This window comes from Galeopterus variegatus, unplaced genomic scaffold (assembly GCF_000696425.1).
Source record: "Galeopterus variegatus unplaced genomic scaffold, G_variegatus-3.0.2 Scaffold1322, whole genome shotgun sequence".
NCBI classification, from domain to species: domain Eukaryota; kingdom Metazoa; phylum Chordata; class Mammalia; order Dermoptera; family Cynocephalidae; genus Galeopterus; species Galeopterus variegatus.
Window position 1 is genome coordinate 253450 of NW_007727433.1, and position 18952 is coordinate 272401.

The 18952-nt window shown below is 61.1% G+C and overlaps 3 protein-coding genes across 6 annotated transcripts; 2 read left to right on the forward strand and 1 right to left on the reverse strand.

Moving 5' to 3' along the window:
* The first annotated feature begins 433 nt into the window (after nucleotides 1-433).
* DUS1L (dihydrouridine synthase 1-like (S. cerevisiae)) lies at nucleotides 434-8098 on the forward strand. The gene is made up of 14 exons (XM_008576272.1): nucleotides 434-505; nucleotides 1291-1537; nucleotides 2038-2146; nucleotides 2775-2825; nucleotides 3342-3454; nucleotides 3693-3775; nucleotides 4188-4291; nucleotides 4564-4708; nucleotides 4907-5003; nucleotides 5099-5184; nucleotides 5883-6028; nucleotides 7205-7242; nucleotides 7598-7673; nucleotides 7770-8098. The coding sequence occupies exons 2-14, from the start codon at nucleotides 1301-1303 to the stop codon at nucleotides 7907-7909; spliced, it is 1425 nt and encodes a 474-aa protein (XP_008574494.1). The 5' UTR covers nucleotides 434-505; nucleotides 1291-1300; the 3' UTR covers nucleotides 7910-8098.
* A 360-nt stretch (nucleotides 8099-8458) lies between these two features.
* Nucleotides 8459-13537, reverse strand: GPS1 (G protein pathway suppressor 1). Of its 2 annotated transcripts, XR_550738.1 has the most exons (14): nucleotides 13128-13537; nucleotides 12189-12370; nucleotides 11474-11638; nucleotides 11256-11391; nucleotides 11085-11162; nucleotides 10824-10881; nucleotides 10190-10275; nucleotides 10001-10095; nucleotides 9693-9798; nucleotides 9520-9600; nucleotides 9304-9441; nucleotides 9085-9219; nucleotides 8672-9008; nucleotides 8459-8505 (listed from the first exon to the last, which is right to left on the reverse strand). XR_550738.1 is itself a non-coding variant. In XM_008576273.1 (13 exons), exons 1-13 carry the CDS (start codon nucleotides 13248-13250, stop codon nucleotides 8934-8936), a joined length of 1461 nt encoding a protein of 486 aa, XP_008574495.1. In that variant the 5' UTR covers nucleotides 13251-13536; the 3' UTR covers nucleotides 8667-8933. The 2 variants fall into 2 exon arrangements, 1 of the variants encoding a protein (XP_008574495.1); XM_008576273.1 differs by lacking the exon at nucleotides 8459-8505 and having other exon boundaries at nucleotides 8667-9008; nucleotides 10824-10884; nucleotides 13128-13536.
* A 1326-nt stretch (nucleotides 13538-14863) lies between these two features.
* On the forward strand, nucleotides 14864-17680 carry RFNG (RFNG O-fucosylpeptide 3-beta-N-acetylglucosaminyltransferase). 3 transcript variants are annotated; one of them, XR_550739.1, is made up of 7 exons: nucleotides 14864-14961; nucleotides 15055-15208; nucleotides 15570-15658; nucleotides 15737-15902; nucleotides 16437-16522; nucleotides 16759-17044; nucleotides 17499-17680. XR_550739.1 is itself a non-coding variant. In XM_008576274.1 (6 exons), exons 1-6 carry the CDS (start codon nucleotides 14921-14923, stop codon nucleotides 16823-16825), a joined length of 603 nt encoding a protein of 200 aa, XP_008574496.1. In that variant the 5' UTR covers nucleotides 14864-14920; the 3' UTR covers nucleotides 16826-17680. The 3 variants fall into 3 exon arrangements, 2 of the variants coding, with proteins under 2 accessions (XP_008574496.1, XP_008574497.1); XM_008576274.1 differs by having other exon boundaries at nucleotides 16759-17680; XM_008576275.1 differs by lacking the exons at nucleotides 16759-17044; nucleotides 17499-17680 and adding an exon at nucleotides 16622-16714.
* Nucleotides 17681-18952: the final 1272 nt, after the last annotated feature.

Consider the following 18952-nt stretch of genomic DNA (forward strand, 5'->3'; position numbering starts at 1 on the left):
CGACCGAGGTCTGGGCACCCGGGCCTGGCCGCGTCCCGGGGACTGCGCGGACGCGAGCGAGGGCGCAGCCGGGCGCGGGGGTCTGCCCGGTACCGGGGGACCCAGCACAGACTTCCCAGAAACGGGGGACCCAGGACCAGGGGACCTGGCACCAGGACCTAGCTCCAGAGGACCCAGCACTGGGGACCCACACCGGGCTGTCCAGTATCGGGGGACCCAGCACCAGGGGCCCAGTACCGCTACCCAGCACCACCAAGCTTCCCAGCACCCGGGGACGCAGCACAACTAAGCTTCCCAGCACCAGGGACCCAGCACCACCAGGCTGCCTAGCACAGGGGACCCAGCATCGGGCTGCCCAGCACGAGGGGACCCAGTACCGGGAGACCCAGCACCTGGGATCTGGCACCAGGGGACCCAGCACCAGGACCTAGCTCCAGGGGGCCCAGCACTGGGGGGACCCAGCCAGTGCTGTGGCTTCGGAGGACACAGGCAGGAACACTCACAGGTAAGGATGCCAGTGACCTGGATGATTTTTATGTGTAATTTCACAATCACTGAAAATTCCAAGTTAAGGACTGGCACTTAGTCAATCATTAAACTGACGCACCTGCTTAGTAATGTTAAAAGTTGGTGCGTGAAGTAGATGTTCCTCACAGGCTGTCCCCAAGCTGTGTCATGGCTAACCATATCTTGGCCACTGCACGTTAAGTCACTGGTGGAAGGATGGTTCCGACCAGGTTAAGCAGCCCAGCATGAAAAGACAAAAGCCACAGCAAAGAGTCCCTGTTCTTTCTCACCCTTGCTGGAGGGGCTGAGAATCATTTTTAAAAGGAGGGGCATGGGCTCATCCTCACAGTGTTCATCACTGCCCGTGGCACCCCGGAGGAGGGGTCGCAGGGGGCGGGGAGGCTGCAGGGTGGTCCTGCCTTGGTGGAGGCCCTGGGCCTGGTTACAACTTCATTTTATGGTGGTCAGTTCCGGACCAGACTCCGGCTAGGACACTGTCTTTACCATTTCGTCTTCTCTTCACCCCAGGCCTAACAAGCAAACACTCAATCCCACTAACAAATGAGGGGTTAGGGCCCAAGGGTCCAGGGACTTGCCCAAGGTCTCTGCTAGAAGGTCTTGAGCCTCCTCTGACACCTTTAGTACCCGTGGCACTGGAGTGTCTGTTCTTGAGAAGAATGACCAGCTCCTCTGTGTTTCATTTTGTGGCCCTCGCTGGGCTCGGCTCTGCACGCTGGGCTGACCATGGCCATGGCTGAGCACCTGGTCTTCTCCCTCCTTCAGTGTGGAGACAATGCCAAAGCTGCGGGGCTTTGAGTTCTGGAGCTGTACCCTGCAACGGGCCCGCCATGTGGTGGCCCCCATGGTGGACCAGAGTGAGCTGGCCTGGAGGCTGCTGAGCCGCCGCCATGGGGCCCACCTCTGCTACACGCCCATGCTGCATGCCCAGGTATTTGTGCGGGATGCCAACTACCGGAAGGAGAATCTGTACTGTGAAGCGTGCCCTGAGGACCGGCCCCTCATCGTGCAGGTGGGCAGGAGACTGTGGCTGCCAGTGCCATTGCCCTGGAACACCTGGTGAAGCATCCTTCCCTCTGCATGGGGATGTCACCTTCAGCCATGGGAAGAAACAGCTTCCCAATTCTGGGGGGAGGGGGATGGGCATGTGGCACCAACACAGCTGCAGCAGAGATTCCATGGAGCTGCTGGGTGCACCCCAGGGCTGACCCCCTTCCTGGGTGATGGGAGAGATTCACAGCCCCCCACTCAAGGTGATGAGAAAGGCGGCTCTGCTCATGGGAGGTGACAGCAGCAGCAGCTTCTGTTACACAGCAGAAGTCCTGTCAGCCTGCAGCTCTCACCTGGCAGTCCCAGCTCTGTCTTGTTGTCAACATTGGCAGGACCAGATGCTATCCTACAGTGAACCTGGGGCCACAACCCCATCAGGTCACCCTGGAACCCCTAGTAGGGCTGGGCAGCCTGGGACCAGAGCCTGGCCCAGCTTGTGGGTGACTTCTATGTCCTCTCTAGTTCTGTGCCAACGATCCAGAGGTATTTGTCCAGGCAGCTCTCCTGGCCCAGGACTACTGTGATGCTGTCGACCTGAACTTGGGCTGCCCACAGATGATAGCCAAGAGAGGTGAGCTCAGGCCCAGGGTTTTGTGGTACATGCCTGCCGAGGCCCAGTGTGTTGGGCCTGTGGGTGCTTGGGTGGGGAGTCCAGGGCCGGCTCCCTTGTGGCCGGGGTGGGTGAGCTTGGGGGAAGGCTCTGATCCCAGTGGCAACTTAGGCCAGCAAGCTGGCCCTTTCTCTCCTCCTTCTGGAGGTTGCTGTTCTCAGGCACCCGGGCTGGGGGCTGGGGCCGAGCTCTGCTGGTGCAGGCAGGGGGCCAGTCATGCCCCCTCTGGGCCCATGTGGTTTGCTGACATGAAGCTGCTGCCAGCCCCTTATGCTGCCGTGTGCATGCATGTGGGGCTCAGCTTTTCTCCTCTCTGGGCCCTTGAGGTGCTGGGGGTGGTCCGCTCAGCGCCTTTTGAGCTTGGCAAACAGGCCCCATAGTCTGGCACTGACCAACTGCTTGACTCCATGATTATGCCCTGCCCCAACCAGACACTGCTGCTTCTGGGGACCCTGTGGTGCCGGCTGCAGGGAGCCTTGGCACTTGTATGGATGCAGGAGGAAAGGCGGGCCACATGAGGGGCAGAGGCAGCCTTGGTCCTTCCTGGCCTTGCCATGGGTGCCAGAGGGGCCATGCTTGTCCTTTGCAGGTCACTATGGTGCCTTCCTGCAGGAGGAATGGGACTTGCTCCAAAGAATGAGTGAGTTGTCCACGAGCCACTGTGTGGCCAGTGAAGGGGCCCTAGAGAGGTATGGCAGGAGCTTGGTGCTGGCCACTTGGCTAGGACCCAGGAAGGACTGTGGCCAGCAGAGCATCCCGAGGTCACTCAGGAGCCTCCTGGCCACAGTGCTCTCCCTGCTGGAAGAAGGTGGCTGTGAAGAGTTGCTGTCCTGGGCCAGCTGCCCCCTTAGAGCCAGTCAGTCAGTGCTGAGGCAGCGTCTGAGCTTAGTGCCAGCCCTGATGCCTGGGAGATGGAGCCTCAGCTGCCATTGTGTGGGAGCTGGTGTCTGTCGCTTGTTGCATGAATGTGCAAGGACAAAGGAAAAGGCCGAGGGGACCTGCCCAGCAGCCTGAGCGTAACCACCCGGGTGACAGCTAGAGTGCCCCTGGCAAAGCTGATGCAGCTCGGCCGTCCACAAGGGGCCTGGACCTCAGGGGCTTTACAGGCTGGAGTGGGAGCCCCCCGCTTCCCTCAGGAGCCATCTCTCCTCCCCAGTTCTGCTGGCCCATGAGAAACTCTCTGTTCCCATCACGTGCAAAATCCGTGTCTTCCCGGAGATCGACAAGACCGTGAAGTACGCTCAGATGCTGGAGAAGGCCGGCTGCCAGGTGAGGGCCCAGGGCTCGAAGGCGGGTCAGGCAGAGCGGGGCTGGGCCACCACCTGGGTGGGGCCAGAGCATCCGCTAGGCCCACATGAGCCGGGGCCACATGAGCCAGGCTCAGGACAGGCTTCCCTCTGCCTTGCATGGGGAGCTGAGAAACTGAGGGAGAGGGTCCCCCAGAGTTGGTCTGCGGGCTTCAGCCAGGGGCAGGGTAGAGGGTTGAGCCAGCACTGGTCTGTGCTAGTTGCTGACTGTGCATGGGCGCACCAAGGAGCAGAAGGGGACCCTGTCGGGTGCGGCATCCTGGGAGCACATTGAGGCTGTGCGGTGAGTGAATGCGGCTGCCAGTCCTTCGGGCTTCGTGGGATGGGGGTGGGGGGTAGACCCAGCTCCACACCTCAGGGTACTCAGCACACTTGGCCCCCTGCCAAGATAAGAGTTTTGGGGCTGGTCCCACTGTGCTAGTTGCTGACTGTGCATGGGCGCACCAAGGAGCAGAAGGGGACCCTGTCGGGTGCAGCATCCTGGGAGCACATTGAGGCTGTGCGGTGAGTGAATGCGGCTGCCAGTCCTTCGGGCTTCGTGGGATGGGGGTGGGGGTTAGACCCAGCTCCACACCTCAGGGTACTCAGCACACTTGGCCCCCTGCCAAGATAAGAGTTTTGGGGCTGGTCCCAGTCTCCTGGGCCTGGGCCCTGTTGTGGGTCGCGTGCAGGGACAGGCGCTTCTCTCCTGGCAGGAAGGCTGTGGCCATCCCTGTGTTTGCCAACGGGAACATCCAGTGCCTGCAGGACGTGGAGCGTTGCATCCAGGCCACGGGCGTGCAGGGGGTCATGAGTGCAGGTGAGCTGGGGCTGTCCACGTGCCCATGCCCCCAGCTAGGGGGCCAGCCAGTCCTCTCACGGTCTTCCCTGCAGTGCTGTCCCACCTGCTGTGCTGGGCTTGAGCGCTCAGGCCAGGCCTCCCAGGCTGCCTTCCAGCAGCTAGCCCACGAGTGGGTAGCCACCTTGTCTCTGATGTGAGGTGGCACAGGACGGTGTCCCAGTGCCCTAGGCTTTCCTCCGTCATCCACTGGGCATTGGCCTCATGAGGCCTTCCTTTCCTCATCTTCCCAGAGGGCATCCTGCACAACCCTGCCCTGTTCGAGGGCCGGAGCCCTGCTGTGTGGGAGCTGGCCGAGGAGTACCTAGACATCGTGCGCCAGCACCCCTGCCCGCTGTCCTGTGTCCGCGCCCATCTCTTCAAGCTGTGGCACCACACGTGAGTTGGCCCAAGGCAGGAGCTGTGTCGGGTAGGTGCCAGAGTCCTGCCTGTGGCGTCTGGGGGTTTACCATAGCAATTTCCCACCAAGTCAAGTCCTGAGGGCTGGTGACTTGGAAGTGAAGTTGGACGGGAGGCCCGGTGGGAAGAGACCCAGGCCCTTTGTGCCCAGTGCACATGATGGGGTGTCTGTCTCAGGCTGCAGGTGCATCAGCAGCTTCGAGAGGAACTCGCCAAAGCCAAGACCCTGGAGGGCATCGCTGCTGTGAGCCAGGAGCTGAAGCTGCGGTGCCAGGCAGGCATTGGGGCTGCGGGAGACCAACGGTGGTGGGGGCCAGGGGCCTGAGCTGTGAGCTGTGAGCTGTGACCAGGGCCCTTGGGCTTTTGCAGGAGGAAATGGCCCAGCAGGAGGGAGAGAAGCCAGCTGGTGGCTTGCCATTCTTCCACTGGATCTGTCAGCCCTATGTGCGGCCAGGGTGAGCTCCCCCACCAGTCTGTGGGCAGGGGTGCACATGACGGGGGGCCACCTGCCCTGTGCCTGTCTCCCCCAAACCCCGCCATGAGGTCAGTCAGTGTCTGCTCTTGAGACAGGAGAGAGTGAGGGAGCCCATCTGTGGGCAGGGGTGCACATGACGGGGGGCCACCTGCCCTGTGCCTGTCTCCCCCAAACCCTGCCATGAGGTCAGTCAGTGTCTGCTCTTGAGACAGGAGAGAGTGAGGGAGCCCGGCCTGCTCTCTGTGTCCTGGTGGAGGTGCTGGAGTTTTAGCTCTGTCCTTCCCTGTCACTGGACACTTAGATCTTAAGTCTTTACTCCCATAAGACACTTCTCCAAATTCTTCTGATCCTGAGTGGACTTGTCCCTGGGGTCAGGAAGTGAGGTGGAGCTGTCATCTCCGGCCACAACCTGTCCAGGGCTCAGTGGCTCAGATCCTGGGCCCCTGACATGCAGACACCGTCCCAGGGGGACCCAACCTATGCCAGCCACTCATTCCACTGTGCAGCCCTGTGCAGACCCAGTCCATCTGGCCAGCCAGACAGCAGAGCTGCTTGGGGCATGGGGAGCTACATGCCACTGCACCAGCACCTGTCACTGCCCCTCCTGCCCCCTGTGGCTGTGCCTGGCATCTGCCTCTCCCAGGTATCCTTCAGTCCTGCCCGCTGCCCTCCCCCTAGGCCCAGGGAGGGGAGCAAGGAGAACGGCAGTGCCCGCAGCAAGCGAGCCCTAGAGGAGGAGGAGGGCGGCGCAGATGTCCTATCCAAGAACAAGCAGAAGAAGCAGCTGAGGAACCCCCACAAGACCTTCGACCCCTCTCTGAAACGTGAGCGCTGCTCCCACCACTGGGCCTGGGGGAGGCAGGCAAAGGCCAGCCTGGGTGGCTCTTCCTCACCCTTGTCTTTCACATGGCAGAAACCCGGGTCCAAAGCCAGAGACACACCGTGGAGGGCCTGCCTGGGGCACTTGGGGTATGGTTAGGCCAGACATCAGTGTTGTGTGGTGAAACCCTGTGCAGGGGGACATCTACTTACAGCGAGTTAGGTGAGGCCATGGGACAAGCTCTTCAGCCAGGCGCTTCCAGAGTTGCCACCAAGGGTGTTGTCTGCAGGGCCCCAGTCCACTGAGGCTGTCCCTGCCCAGCAGAGCCCTTGGCATGCCCTGGCCTCTTGCAGACAGCCCAGCAGCCTCTGAGCAGGAGGCCGAGAGCCTGCAGAGAGGGTTGGGGCTGTGCTGCTGGGCTGGAAGCTGCATCTTTGGACAAAATTAGACGGGATGAGGCTGCTTGTTCCTCTCCAAAAGTCCAGAAATGTGTTCACTCAGGACTTGTCAGACACAGCCTCGTAGTCGGGCTGCAAGGTCTCAGCCCAGTGCCATCCGTGTTTGTCTCTCCTAAGACTGCTGGACCAGCCCACCTGGGCTCTCAGCCCTGACTGCCTCCCAGACCCCATCAGGTCTGCCAACTGCTCTGCAAATCAGAGCAGCAGGGAGGGCCCCGGAATCTTCCCACATCCCCCCCTCCAGGGGCTGGCGGGACTGCAGTTGCTGGCTACCTCGCACCCTCAGCCACCTCCTTGAGGCAGCAGAGAGGCAGGAAAACAGGGCTTTGGGCCGAGTTGCTGATCTCACCCTTCCTGGCTCTTTTGCTGTGGGAAACGGGCAGTGAAGGGTGTCAAATCTCCCCAGCCTGCCAGTGGGTGGAATGCCACTCCCTGTCTTCATCTGGGGGTGGGATGGGGCAGATCTTCCCGCCAGGGCTCCCTGCCCCTTGCTTTGTGTTTGTTTCTGCAGAACCTGTGCTCACTGTGTCCTGCTGCCCACCACTTGTCCAAAGGGAAAAGTGGACATGGCCAGCCTTGTCCTCTGCCCCCTAGCCTGGCTGCCCATTGCCAATAGGGACACCTGTTAGTGGGCTTCGTGAAGGCAGACAGGGTGGCCGGTGGCCATCCCAGCCCAGAGTGGGCTTCCCTCCTCAATCAGCATCTTTTTGTTCTTTTCCTAGCAAAATATGCAAAGTGTGACCAGTGTGGAAATCCAAAGGTGAGCCAGTTCGGTTGGCCATGTGCTGCCCAGACCTCAGCTCAAGTGGATGGGAGGGTCCCCACTGACGCTGTCTCAGAGTGGTTCAAGGTGGGGTGGGTGCTCCTGTGAACAGCCCCCTTGCCTTCTGTCCAGTCCTCCTGGGGAAGAAATGGCTTTTGTCACCCCCTGCCAAGACCTGGAGTGGGGATGACCGTGAGTGGACAAGTGGCTTGGGGGCTGTGCTCTCCCTGTGCTATGGTCCCTGGGCTGTGTCCAGGCCATGGGGTACCCAGCAGGGGCTTGCAGATGGCCAGGGCTATTCCCGCCTGGCCCTGGGGAAGGCGTAAAATCTCACTGGCTTTCCTGTGCCCAGGGCAACAGGTGCGTGTTCAACCTGTGCCGTGGCTGCTGCAAAAAGCGAGCCTTCAGAGAGACGGCGGACTGCCCAGGTGAGGGCACCTGCCGCCAGCAGCCATCTGCCCGGTAAGTAGTGGGCCCTTGGCTCCCTGATCCCATTTTATTTTCCCTCTCACCCCCTCTGTCAGGTCATGGATTGCTTTTTAAAACCAAATTGGAGAAGTCTCTGGCCTGGAAAGGGGCCCAGTCCGAGCTGCAGGAGTCTCAGCACACAAGGCCTGGGGCACCAGGTGGCATCTCTGAAGTTGTGGGCAGTGCTCTGGCCTAAAGGGCTGGCAGCACTCCTGCCCAGGACTGCTGCTGAAGCCTGGACCCGTCTTTCTTACTTAAGGAAATGCCTTTTACTCAGGGAATCTCCTGCTATTGACCAGGGAAGGACGTGCCAGTGTCCTCCTGCTGGCCCACACTGGGGGCCTGGAAATGCTGCACCGGGGAGCAGGCCCCAGGCTGGACCTGCCCTGTTCTCACAACTCATGTTTTCAAAAGTGAACAATAAATCATTTCGAAGATGCAGTGCAGAGAGCTGGCAGTTTGTGGCACCCCCAGGGCCAAGGAAGCCCCTGAGCTGGGAGGGCACAGTCAAGGCCAGGGAAGACTTCAAACGAAGGGGAGATGTCTCTGCATGAAGGCAGCTGAGGTGTCTACAGAGGGAAGCTGGGGTTTAGGTCCCCTCCCTGCCCACCCCCATGGCCAAGCCAGAGCCTCCAGGGGGCTTCCTGAAGTACAGGAGAGACCTGAAGCACGGACCAGGCCCTGCCCCTCAGAAACCCCAGGCGGCCCAGCAGGGCCAGAGCCTCTGGCAGCAGGAAGGCACAGAGCCAAACACAACTGCAGTCTGCTTTTAATGCAGTGTGACGTCACCACCTCGCCTGTAGCCCACACGACACACGGGGGAGGGTTTGGGAGATGCTGCGCAGTACACTCCTAGGGACAGAAACCCGAGGGGTCGAGCCCTGCAGGCCCTCCTTCCAGACGGGCCGAGGGGCTGGCATCCCCGGCCAGGCCCTCAGATGGCTGCAGACGTCACCACCTCGCCTGTAGCCCACACGACACACGGGGGAGGGTTTGGGAGATGCTGCGCAGTCCACTCCTGGGGACAGAAACCCGAGGGGTTGAGCCCTGCAGGCCCTCCTTCCAGACGGGCCGAGGGGCTGGCATCCCCGGCCAGGCCCTCAGATGGCTGCAGATAGCACTCAGCCTCCTCTCTGAAGGTAAGCAGGCAGGGCCAGGAGCCGAGTCCGCAGGGATGAGGAAGGGGTGTACAGACCGTTCTGGAGCCGGCAGGCTGCCTCTCACATGTTGGTGCTCATCCGGGACTGGCTGTTGGCCGGAGTCAGCTCCCCCTGGCTTCCTTCTCTGGGAGGGGACTGTGATGGAGACAGGTGGCTCAGCCTGGGGGCTGCGAGGTGCTGGCCCACCCCTGGCACCCCCCAGGTCACTCACCTTGACGTGGATCTGGTTGCGCAGCACAGCCGCCCTCAGGATCATGGCCTTGGCGCGGCGCTGGAACTCCTTGCCCATCAGCAGGGACTTCTCAAAGGTGGTGCTGCGCTGGTCCACATCCCGGGCGTACAGGACCTGTGCAGGCACAGGCTCAGCAGGGCCCAGTGGGACCACCCGGGCCCACCAGCTGTTCCCACCTGCCCTGCAGCCCCCAGCCACCTTGCTGTGTGAGTCAATGCGGGCATTAATGAGCCCCTCCAGGATGAGCTGCGTCAGCTCATCTTCCAGAGCTGCCACCGTGGTGTTGAAGGCCATGGCCATCTTGTGCATGTCAGCAGACACATAGGGGCTGAAGTACTGCAAAGCAGAGGGGCCGTCAGCCCTGCAGTGGCTGCACGTGTCTGCTGTGCCCCGCCCGGCCTATCCCTGCGCTACCTGGATAAGGGCGCGGTTGCGGATCTGGGCATACAAAGTCCTGACGTGGGGGGCCAGGTACATGTCCAGGAGCAGGTTATCCTACAGAGGAGGGCTGGTCAGGGGCTGGCCGCTGTGGCCCTGGTTCCTGCTAGAAGCAGGGGACCAGCCCACCCCCAGGCCAAGCCCCTCACCTTCATCTCGTCCAGCATCTTCAGGCATGAGGCATACTTGGACTCGTAGAACTTGAAAATGATGTCTCGAATCTGTGGTTCCAGCTCCAAGAACAACTTGAAGGAGCTGCAGATGCCAGACTGCTCAGAGCCCACCCCCTCCTGCCCCCGCCCCAAAGGTGCCAGCGGAACACCAGTGTCTGGCACACACCTGGGCGAGCAGAGCAAGGTGATATAGGGACAAGCGGGGCCAGAGTAAAGGCCCAGAAAGAGGGATGGAGGGGCTGCCCCTCGGGACTACAGGGCCAACACCCCCACCCTGTACCCACCTGCTGGAGATGACATTGCGCTGCAGCTCCTGCCGGTCAAAGGTGGCCAGGGCGCACAAGCCACCATAGACGGCCACGTTGCTGGGGGAAAGCAGCTGAAGGGCAAAAAGGAAGGGGCTCCAGAGACCTGGGATCTCTGGAGGTCCCCAACAAAGACAGGCCTCCCACCTGCCCAGGCGGTCCCCTCACCTCTGGGAAGTCGCAGTGATCAAAGGAAGCCAGCAGGAAGCACTTGGCGGCCTGCTTGTACTTGCGGGCGGCCAGCTCAGCCAAGCCTGTGAGGACAGAGGACAGGATGAAGCCCGGCTGCCTGGAGGAGACCGCAGAGCCTCTGAGGCCAGGCAGGACATGACCATCAGCGGGCCCCCTGGCCTCTCGTGCCCAGGTGCTACTCCTTAGCAGCAGGGACAGACTCTAGCCATCAGGCCCCATGAACCCTGAGCATGCTCCCTGAAGTTAGGCACCAGGGAAGCCTTAAACAGTGGGTATCATGATTGCAAAGGACACCCAGCCTCAGAGAAGCCAATGACCTGCGCCGGGCCACACACTTGACTAATGGGGCACACGCTGTGAGGGCACTGTGTTGGAAAATGACACTGTGCTGACCATGGGTCACTTGCTGGCCCTCCCATGGTGGAATTGAGCAGGCATTTCCCACAACCCTGGATTTGGGGCACGTTTACCCAGCAATGCCCTGCAGCCTGCCAGGGTCCCTTTCCCTAACCCTAATGCAGGGATGGTCCTACTTCCCTGGGTTGTGAGAACAATAAGGGGCGCATGGGGGGTTGGCTGGTGAGCCCTGCCCAGGCACCCAGACCCTCACCTGCAGCACACTTGAGCTTGGTGAGGATGGCCTGTGTCTGGCTGTCCCGCTCCCCACGCTGCTGCAAAGGAAAGACCACGCACATGAGATACCAAGGCCTCCCATGACCTTACTGTTCCCTGGAACTCAACACCCAGTCCCTGGCCCCCAGCCTGAGGGAACAAAGGCAGACTCAGGGGAGAAGATGGGGATGGGGGCGCATCAGAGGGGCCAGCAGTGGTCAGGGCTCCTGGGCAGAGTCTTAGAGGAGGTGGGCCATACCTCGGCTATCTCAGGAGTAGACTCGGCCTTGCTGACGTAGCTCAGCACGTGAGACCAATTCTGCAAGTAGACGCTGACCTGGGGGATGAGTGGACAGAGCCAGACTAAGCCTGGGTGCCACTTCCTGGCCCAGGGCTGTCCCGGCACCCCCATGCCCACCACAGGGCTCACCTTGATGACGTTCAGGCACATGTTGATGACGTGCTTGGCGCTGGTGCAGTAGTCTCGGGCCCGGGAATAACACTTGAGGGCGTTGCTAAGGTCCCCACAGTCAAGGTAGTGGTCACCCAGGTCATCATGGCCGCGCCTGTGAGTCTGACCGTGAGTGGACACCACTCGAGGCCCTCTAGGCCCAGCCACCCGCCTCCCCTGCCCCGGGCGGGCGGCACCTGATGCTCTCCTTGATGGAGTTGCCCTTGTAGTTCTTCAGGTCTGTGTCCAGCTTCTCCAGCTTCAGCAGGGCCTTCTTCCGAGTGGCCTCCACCCAGGCCGTGTCCAGGGGTGGCGGTTCCACACCACTCTCAGGGATAGCATCAGGAGCATTCTGCAGCTCCCTGGGGAGGACCTGGCCATCAGTATGGTGACGGTCACGGGGCCAGAGAGGTGGGAAAGGGAGTCGCCAGCCACAGATTGGACCTCAGAGACGGATCTGCAGGCAGGTTCCCAACTCCCACCTTGAGGGACCCAGTCTGCAACAGGGCAGAGATGATTGCTGACCATGGGAGCCCACAACAGTGGGCAAGCCCAACGGGGGAGAGGCTGCCCAGTGCAGCCTGTGAGGAGAGGAACAAGTCTCATCTCCACCAGCTCCTCCCTAGTCAGAACAACTGAACGTGGACACGTGCAGGGAGAAGCCTGGAGACATGCAGGGGACGTTCGTTCCCCTCGCCAGGGAAAGAAGAGCACAGGTGTTGTTGCCATATACTACCCGTTGCGACTTATCAACACAGAGGTGTGTTCCCTGCACTTCTTGCATGGCAACCTCACCATGTAGTGGCAGTGCCAGACCAGAGGAGGGGGCCCCGAGGGGACACACCACACTCAGCCCCAGGTGCCTGCTCCCAGCACGGCCTCTACCTCCTCTTGCCAAGCTCCTGGCCTCACCTGGTGGCCTCTGAAAGCTTCCGGTGGATCTCCTCATACATGTCCACATTAAAGGTTCTCTGCACAAAGGAGAGCGCCATCTTCAGGGCCTCCACCCGCAGTGGGGGGCAATGATCAGCAATGAACTGCAGCCGCTCGATGCGCATGAGGCCGCTGTAGCTGGCTGCGTACTGCTCCAGATCCTGGAGGTGGGCATGCGGGGGGGAGACAAGAAGGTCAGGCAGGGTGTGCAAGGCAGGACCCCACAGTCCCAGCCCTGGCCATGAGTGAGGAGCAGGGGACTGTCCTGGCCAGAATGCTTCGCCCATGCCAGGAGGCCCTGAGCCCATACCAGGAACTCGGTATCTGGGCATGGGGGTGTGAGACCCCACGCTGTCCCACATGCTAAGGAGAGACCACTGGGGTGGGCTGGGGACAGCCTCCAGAGCAGAGCCCCACAGTGAACAGTGTGAGGGCTGGGGACGCACTACTGAGTGCTGGTCACTGGGCTGAGCAGGAAGAAGACAGCATTTAACAGGTGAACCCCTAAAAAGACCCACCCTCGCTGTGAGACTCAACAGGCAGGGCCCCTCCACGTGGGTGCAGGGTCTCCAGCTGAACATAAGACCCAACATAAGTGGTCAGTTAAAAGCCCTGAGGATTTCTGGGTCAAAGAAAGACGCAAGGGGCTGGCCCGTGGCTCACTCGGGAGAGTGCAGTGCTGATAACACCAAGGCCACGGGTTCGGATCCCATATAGGGATGGCTGGTTCGCTCACTGGCTGAGTGTGGTGCTGACAACACCAAGTCAAGGGTTAAGATCCCCTTACCGGTCATCTTTTAAAAAAAAAAGAAAGACGCAAGCAGGGAGACCCATGAGAAGGATCAATCTATCTCCTGTGTGGGCCGCAGTGGAGTCTGGCTTGGACCCCACAAGGTCCCCCGCTACTGGGCTCCATACCAGGGTGGGGTTCTCCACCACGTAGTTGACATCGGGTGCATTCTGTGGGTCCTCCTGGGGGTCCACGTCAATCTGCATGGGCTCCACGGCCCCCTGCAACATGGGCGAGGCACCTTGAGCCATGGACTGCCCAAGAAGGACAAGAGACCCTCACTGTCCTCCGTGGTCAGCTCTGCCCGAGATCTTCCAAGGCACAATCGGACTACACTCCCGCTGGTGCTGCCCCCAAGTGTGTCCTCTCCAGCCCCTCCCCACTCTCACCCAGGCTCTGGTGCCGCCACTCAGGGAGGGGGCTCCTGGCGAGACTAGCGTCTCAAGAACAGACACCCTCACCCGACTGTAACCGCCCATCTCTGAGGCCGGAAGGCAGACACAGGGAGGACCAATTAACAGAGACCCCCGAGGGCCTCCACACGTTCCCAGCCACCGTCCTGAGGCAGTTTCCTCCAAGCCACAGAGAAGAAATGGACACCACCTTAAACCCAGGAGGCAGGAGGACGAGCCCTTGCAGCCTGCACTGAGCAGCAAGACTGGGGTGAGAGTCACGCCTCGGGGTGGGAGAAGGGGACAGGAGTCATCTCGGGGAGTCCCGCGGCCCCCCGCTGGGAGGCACAGAGGGGCCAGGACCCCACCACCTTGACAAAGCGAGCTGCACAAGGCCCGCCCGCCCGACCGGCAGGAGCGGGACCGGCCTGCGCTCTCCTTCGCTCAGGCGCAAAAAGCGCGGCTCCGGGCCGGCGGGAGCACCTCCCTCCCGCGCCGGGCGCTGAGTTCCTGTCGTCGCGGGCCAGCAGAGGACCCTGCGCCGGGAGGTACCTCGTGCAGCAGCGAACAGGCCGACAGACTGGCGCTCAGGCTGGAGTCCCCGGCCGTGCCCGGCAGGACGAGGGCTGCCCTACCGCCGCGAAGCGCGCGGCCCAGATCTGTCACTGACGAGGCGGCCGCGCCGGGGGCCGCGCCACCCTTCATCCTGTGCTGACTCTCTGCACCCCCCGACCCTGACACAGAGCTGGCTGGCTGCCGAGGGAGAAAGAGCGTTAGCGCGGCACGGCCGGCTGCCTGTGCCGGGAGCACGGTACATCGCTCCATTGATTCAACCTTTGATTTCTTTCATCAGTGCTTCGTGGTTTTCAACACATAAATCTTACACATACTTTGTTAGATTTTTTCAAATTTTTGTTGCTATCATAAATGATACTTTTTTTTCCCGTTTCTAGTTGTGCATTGTTGTCATATAGACACGCGGTTGATCTTTGGTTGTTGTGTATTGACCTGAGCTCAGGTTGTTTTGGTTCCACATCCAGCCCCCCTCTCAACCTTGCCCTCCTGGCTGTCTCCTTGGCAGCAACAGCAAGGTCTGGGAACTGGGTTACTGGGCCATCATCCTCCCGCAGGGCCGGGACACCCACCCGGCCAGCCCGCGCTGCGTCCCGACCCCGCCACGGGCCGGCCTCCCAGGGCCTGAGGCCAGCGCCACGTCCCCTGAAGAAGCTCCAGCAGGGAACGGGCTGGTCAGGGCCCTGCGTGTCCGGTCTGTTTCCACTCTTGGGCTTCCCGGTCGTCATCCCTGCTTCAACCTTGGAGGTCAGCAGCAGGATCCCCCGAGTGAGGGCCGAGCTGGGGCTGCGCTCAGACCCCTGCAGGGTGGCCAGGCCCGCAAGACAGCCACGGTCTGCCCTGGACCTCAGCGGGCAGGCTGGGTGTGGACCCTCACTTATCCCCAACCCCCAGGTGACCATGTCATTAACACCAACTGCTCGGCCGTGCGCACCCGCCAGGCGCTCTGCTGCAAGATGTCAGTGGAGTATGACAAGTTCATCGAGTCTGGGCGCAAGTACGCTGTCCCTTCGGAGAGCCCAGGGAGAGCTGGGGCGGGGCCTCCCACCAGCATCCCATGCCCTGTGCACAGCATTCTCCCCTTCTGCAGGTGGTTCTGCCACGTGGATGATGACAATTACGTGAATCCCGAAGGCTTGCTGCATCTACTGTCTGCCTTTTCACCCAGCCAAGACATCTACTTGGGGCGGCCTAGCCTGGACCACCCCATCGAGGCCACCGAGAGGGTCCAGGGAGGCGGAACTGTGAGTACAGGGTAGACCTCTGCCCCGATGCCAGGCCTGGGAGGCGCAGCTGGTAGCTTGGAAAGCAGGCAGGAAAAGGCATGGAACTTGAGGCAGCACTGCACTGACCTACCCAGGCAGCTCGGATGTGGTGGTTCAGGAGCAGGCAAGACGTGCGTGGAATTGGGCGAGCCAGGAGGGGTCTGGAGGCCACAGGCGACTGGCTTGCAGGTGCCCCGGCCCCTGGTGCCCTGGGAAGTCTCTGTTGCCTGGGCGGGATCTCCTAAGGGGCAGATTAAGGATGACTGTCAGGGAGTCGGATGAACAGTCAGGTGAGGAGCCCTATCCTGGGAAGCCCTGATTGGGACTCTTCTGTCTCCAGGTGACCAGAGTCAAATTCTGGTTTGCTACCGGGGGGGCTGGGTTCTGCCTCAGCAGAGGCCTTGCCCTCAAGATGAGCCCGTGGGCCAGGTGAGTGGGGCCCAGCTGCCCAGGCTGGGAGGCCAGGGGGCTGGGGGCAGAAGAGGCACTGACCACCTGCCCCTGTAGCCTGGGCAGCTTCATGAGCACAGCTGAGAGAGTGCGGCTGCCCGATGACTGCACAGTGGGCTACATCGTGGAGGGGCTGTTGGGCGCCCGCCTGCTACACAGCTCCCTCTTCCACTCCCACCTGGAGAACCTGCAGAGACTGCCACCTGACACGGTGCTCCAGCAGGTACACGGCAGCCCCCGGGTCTTGCCTCACCCGCACTCCTCCAGGGTGGTCTCCCAGCTGAGTGAGGGCATGGGGGTGGGGGGGACTCAGGGTTGGGATTTGTACGTGGCTGGGGTGGACCTTGAAAGATCCTTTTGCCTGATGGACACAGGTCCTTAAGTGCAGGTGGTGACACCAAGTCTCATTGGGGTAGGGGGGTGGGGGGGTTCATGGTAAAGGGCAGATCTCGGGTCTTCCCAAGGCTCAGGGGCTCAGAGGCAGCTGGGCAGTGGTGAGAGACATGGAGCAGGTCCCAGGAAGGTTCCAGACTCCTTGCCCTGCCCCACAGGCCCCTCCCGAGTTGTCCTGCTGCCTCTTGACTCGCATCATCTTTCAGTGCCGTTCCCCAAACCTGGCCCAGAGCAAACGGGGGAGGCGGGTGGGTGCAGGGCCTCTCCAGCACGGAGACTCCTGAGGCAGGAAGAGGGTACGGAGGAAGAGCTGGCCCTGAGGGACAGCGGCCCCCACCTTCTGTCCTCCCCCTCCCCCTTGCAGGTCACCTTGAGCTATGGGGGTCCTGAGAACCCACGTAATGTGGTGAACGTGGCCGGAGGCTTCAGCCTGCAGCAGGACCCCACGCGGTGAGTGAGCAGCAGTGGGGGTGGGCTGTCAGCCCCACAGGAGCTCCGGTGCCAGCCTGCCCCACCCGCAACCCTGACCCAGGCTTCCTCTTTTTCCAGGTTTAAGTCTGTCCACTGCCTTCTCTACCCCAACACGGACTGGTGTCCTGTGCAGAAGCGGGGATGACCTCACCTCTTGGTGAACACGGCCTGTGACCTGGGGCAGCAACCCTGACCCAGGCTTCCTCTTTTTCCAGGTTTAAGTCTGTCCACTGCCTTCTCTACCCCGACACGGACTGGTGTCCTGTGCAGAAGCGGGGATGACCTCACCTCTTGGTGAACACAGCCTGTGACCTGGGGCAGGCTCTGGCTCTGCACCTGTCCCAGGGGCGGGGAGCAGCGTCAGTGCCTCACGTGGCTCCCTCAGGCCACTAAGGCCACCGCTACCATCACCACCACCTCCAGTGAGATGCGGGTACCCGGCAGACACTCAGCTGGCCTGCAGGCCCCCGGAACATCCTCTTGGTGGGCCTGGACGACCAGGTGTTTAGAGATAGCGAGGATGGCCAGGCTCTGAATTTTGGATCACTCCAGGGAAGACAGGAAGGGCTGGTGCTACAGAGGGGCCCTTGACGCCCTTTCTCCCAGCCGGGCCCCAGAAGGTTGCTCCACAAGAAGAGGTCTCCACCCTCACGTCTGCATGCCCGGGAGGGAGCCGCCCTCCTTACCGTGCTGGAGACGAGGTGCTGGGCAGGCCTGGGTTCTGCCTGTGATCTTTCAGGCCCAACTGGGGGCTGTTGCAAGGGCTTTGCCCAGCAGGTATCCTGGGGAACGCCACCTTCCCCACCGCAGTCAAGCTGGGTGCTGCGGGCACAGCTGTGTCCCTAGACCAGGCGCTCCATAGGAGGCCTCCAAACTGGGGGCCTTGAAAACCCCTCTCCACCTTGACTCGGTGTTCAGGACTTTCCACTCTGAGCCTCGCTTTCCCCTCCACCAGGTCCATAAAACAGCAGGAGCTTTTTGTTTGGGCCCTCCGCAGGACTGAGACCACCCTCTGGGCCCCACCTGGCCCTGACTGATGCCTTCCGTGTGGGGAACGGAATGGGGGAGCCGACCCCTTCTCTCTGCCCCTTGCCGTGCTACTGCAGTCAGCCAGTAAAGACTTCCCAGTTTCTGTGTTTCGCTGTGTCCTGATCTACCACCTGAGCTCAGCTCTCACAGACCCACACGGCATCCTGCTCCTCTCCCGACAGGATCCACCCAGAGACATTCCGCATCCCAGGCGGGTCTATATTATTTGCAGCCAGGCCCACCGAGCCTTAGACCCGCCAGTCTTTTCTGTGAGCCAAAGCATGTGGCAAGGGCTGGCGGGGCAGTGTTTCCTGTCCCAAATGTTGTCCGGAAAGTGCTGAGTGCTGTGTTTGCTTCCTTAGCATGCTGTGGCACAGCTAGATGTGTGTGTCCATGGCTGTGTGCATGGCTGCTGTATATGTAGCTATGATGGGTACACAAGCATACGTGTGTGTGCGTGGTTGTGCATGTGTATGTGGCTGTGTAGACGTGTACACATCTGCAGGCATGTATGGCATGTATGCATGTGCATGGGTGTGTGCAGGTGTCTCTAGGGGCAGGGGGCAGTACACTCATACCCAGGTTGGAGGTCGTGAGGGCTGGCTTCTGTGATTCGTGCACAGCCAGGAGTAAGACACACCCCAGAGACATTCAGGTCAGGCACTACGGGTTTTGGGGGCCTGGAGCTGCCACAGCCCAGCGCTGCAGGCTGTGGCTGAAAGAGGAGTCCTGGGGCCTAGAGCAAGCGTAAGGGCTGGTGAACTTCGGCAAGGCTGAATCTTCGTTTCAGCGACAGAGATGACAGAAGACAGTATTCTTGATGTGTGCAGCAGTTTGTTCAGTGGCCATCAAGTTCCATGAGAGCAGATGTCACCAGCGCTGCCCTGTCACTGTCTGTGTCTGTGTCTGCCGAGATGTGTCACCATCTGTATCATGACCGAGATGCCTTGGCCCTCGCGGAGGGTCGTGTGGTTTGCTCAGTTCATGCCAGATGTGGGGTTTCAGGCCTTAGGACTTCCCTCCTTCCTGAGCCTGGGCTGTGTCTGTCCCCTTGCTCAAGCTCCGCCCAGGAACATAATGTCCTTAGATTGCAGGAAATGAGAACGTGTTTACTCCATTGGAAAGGGGGTCTGGGGGTGGATTCCTATGAGTGGGTTATTACCCAAACCATGCGAGTGGTTTCGTGAATCTTCTTTATGGCCAGAAGCTTTCCATAAATTGAGTTCAGCTTGCGGGCCGTGGGAACGCAGCGCTGCATCTGCGCCGCCTCTGCCCCAGGGGGGACAGTCTGGGGTGGGGCCGCACTGCAGGAGCAGGAGTGGAGCCCAGAGATGGGCAGATGGGTACCAGGGAGCCGCCATGGTGGGAGCAACCAGCAGG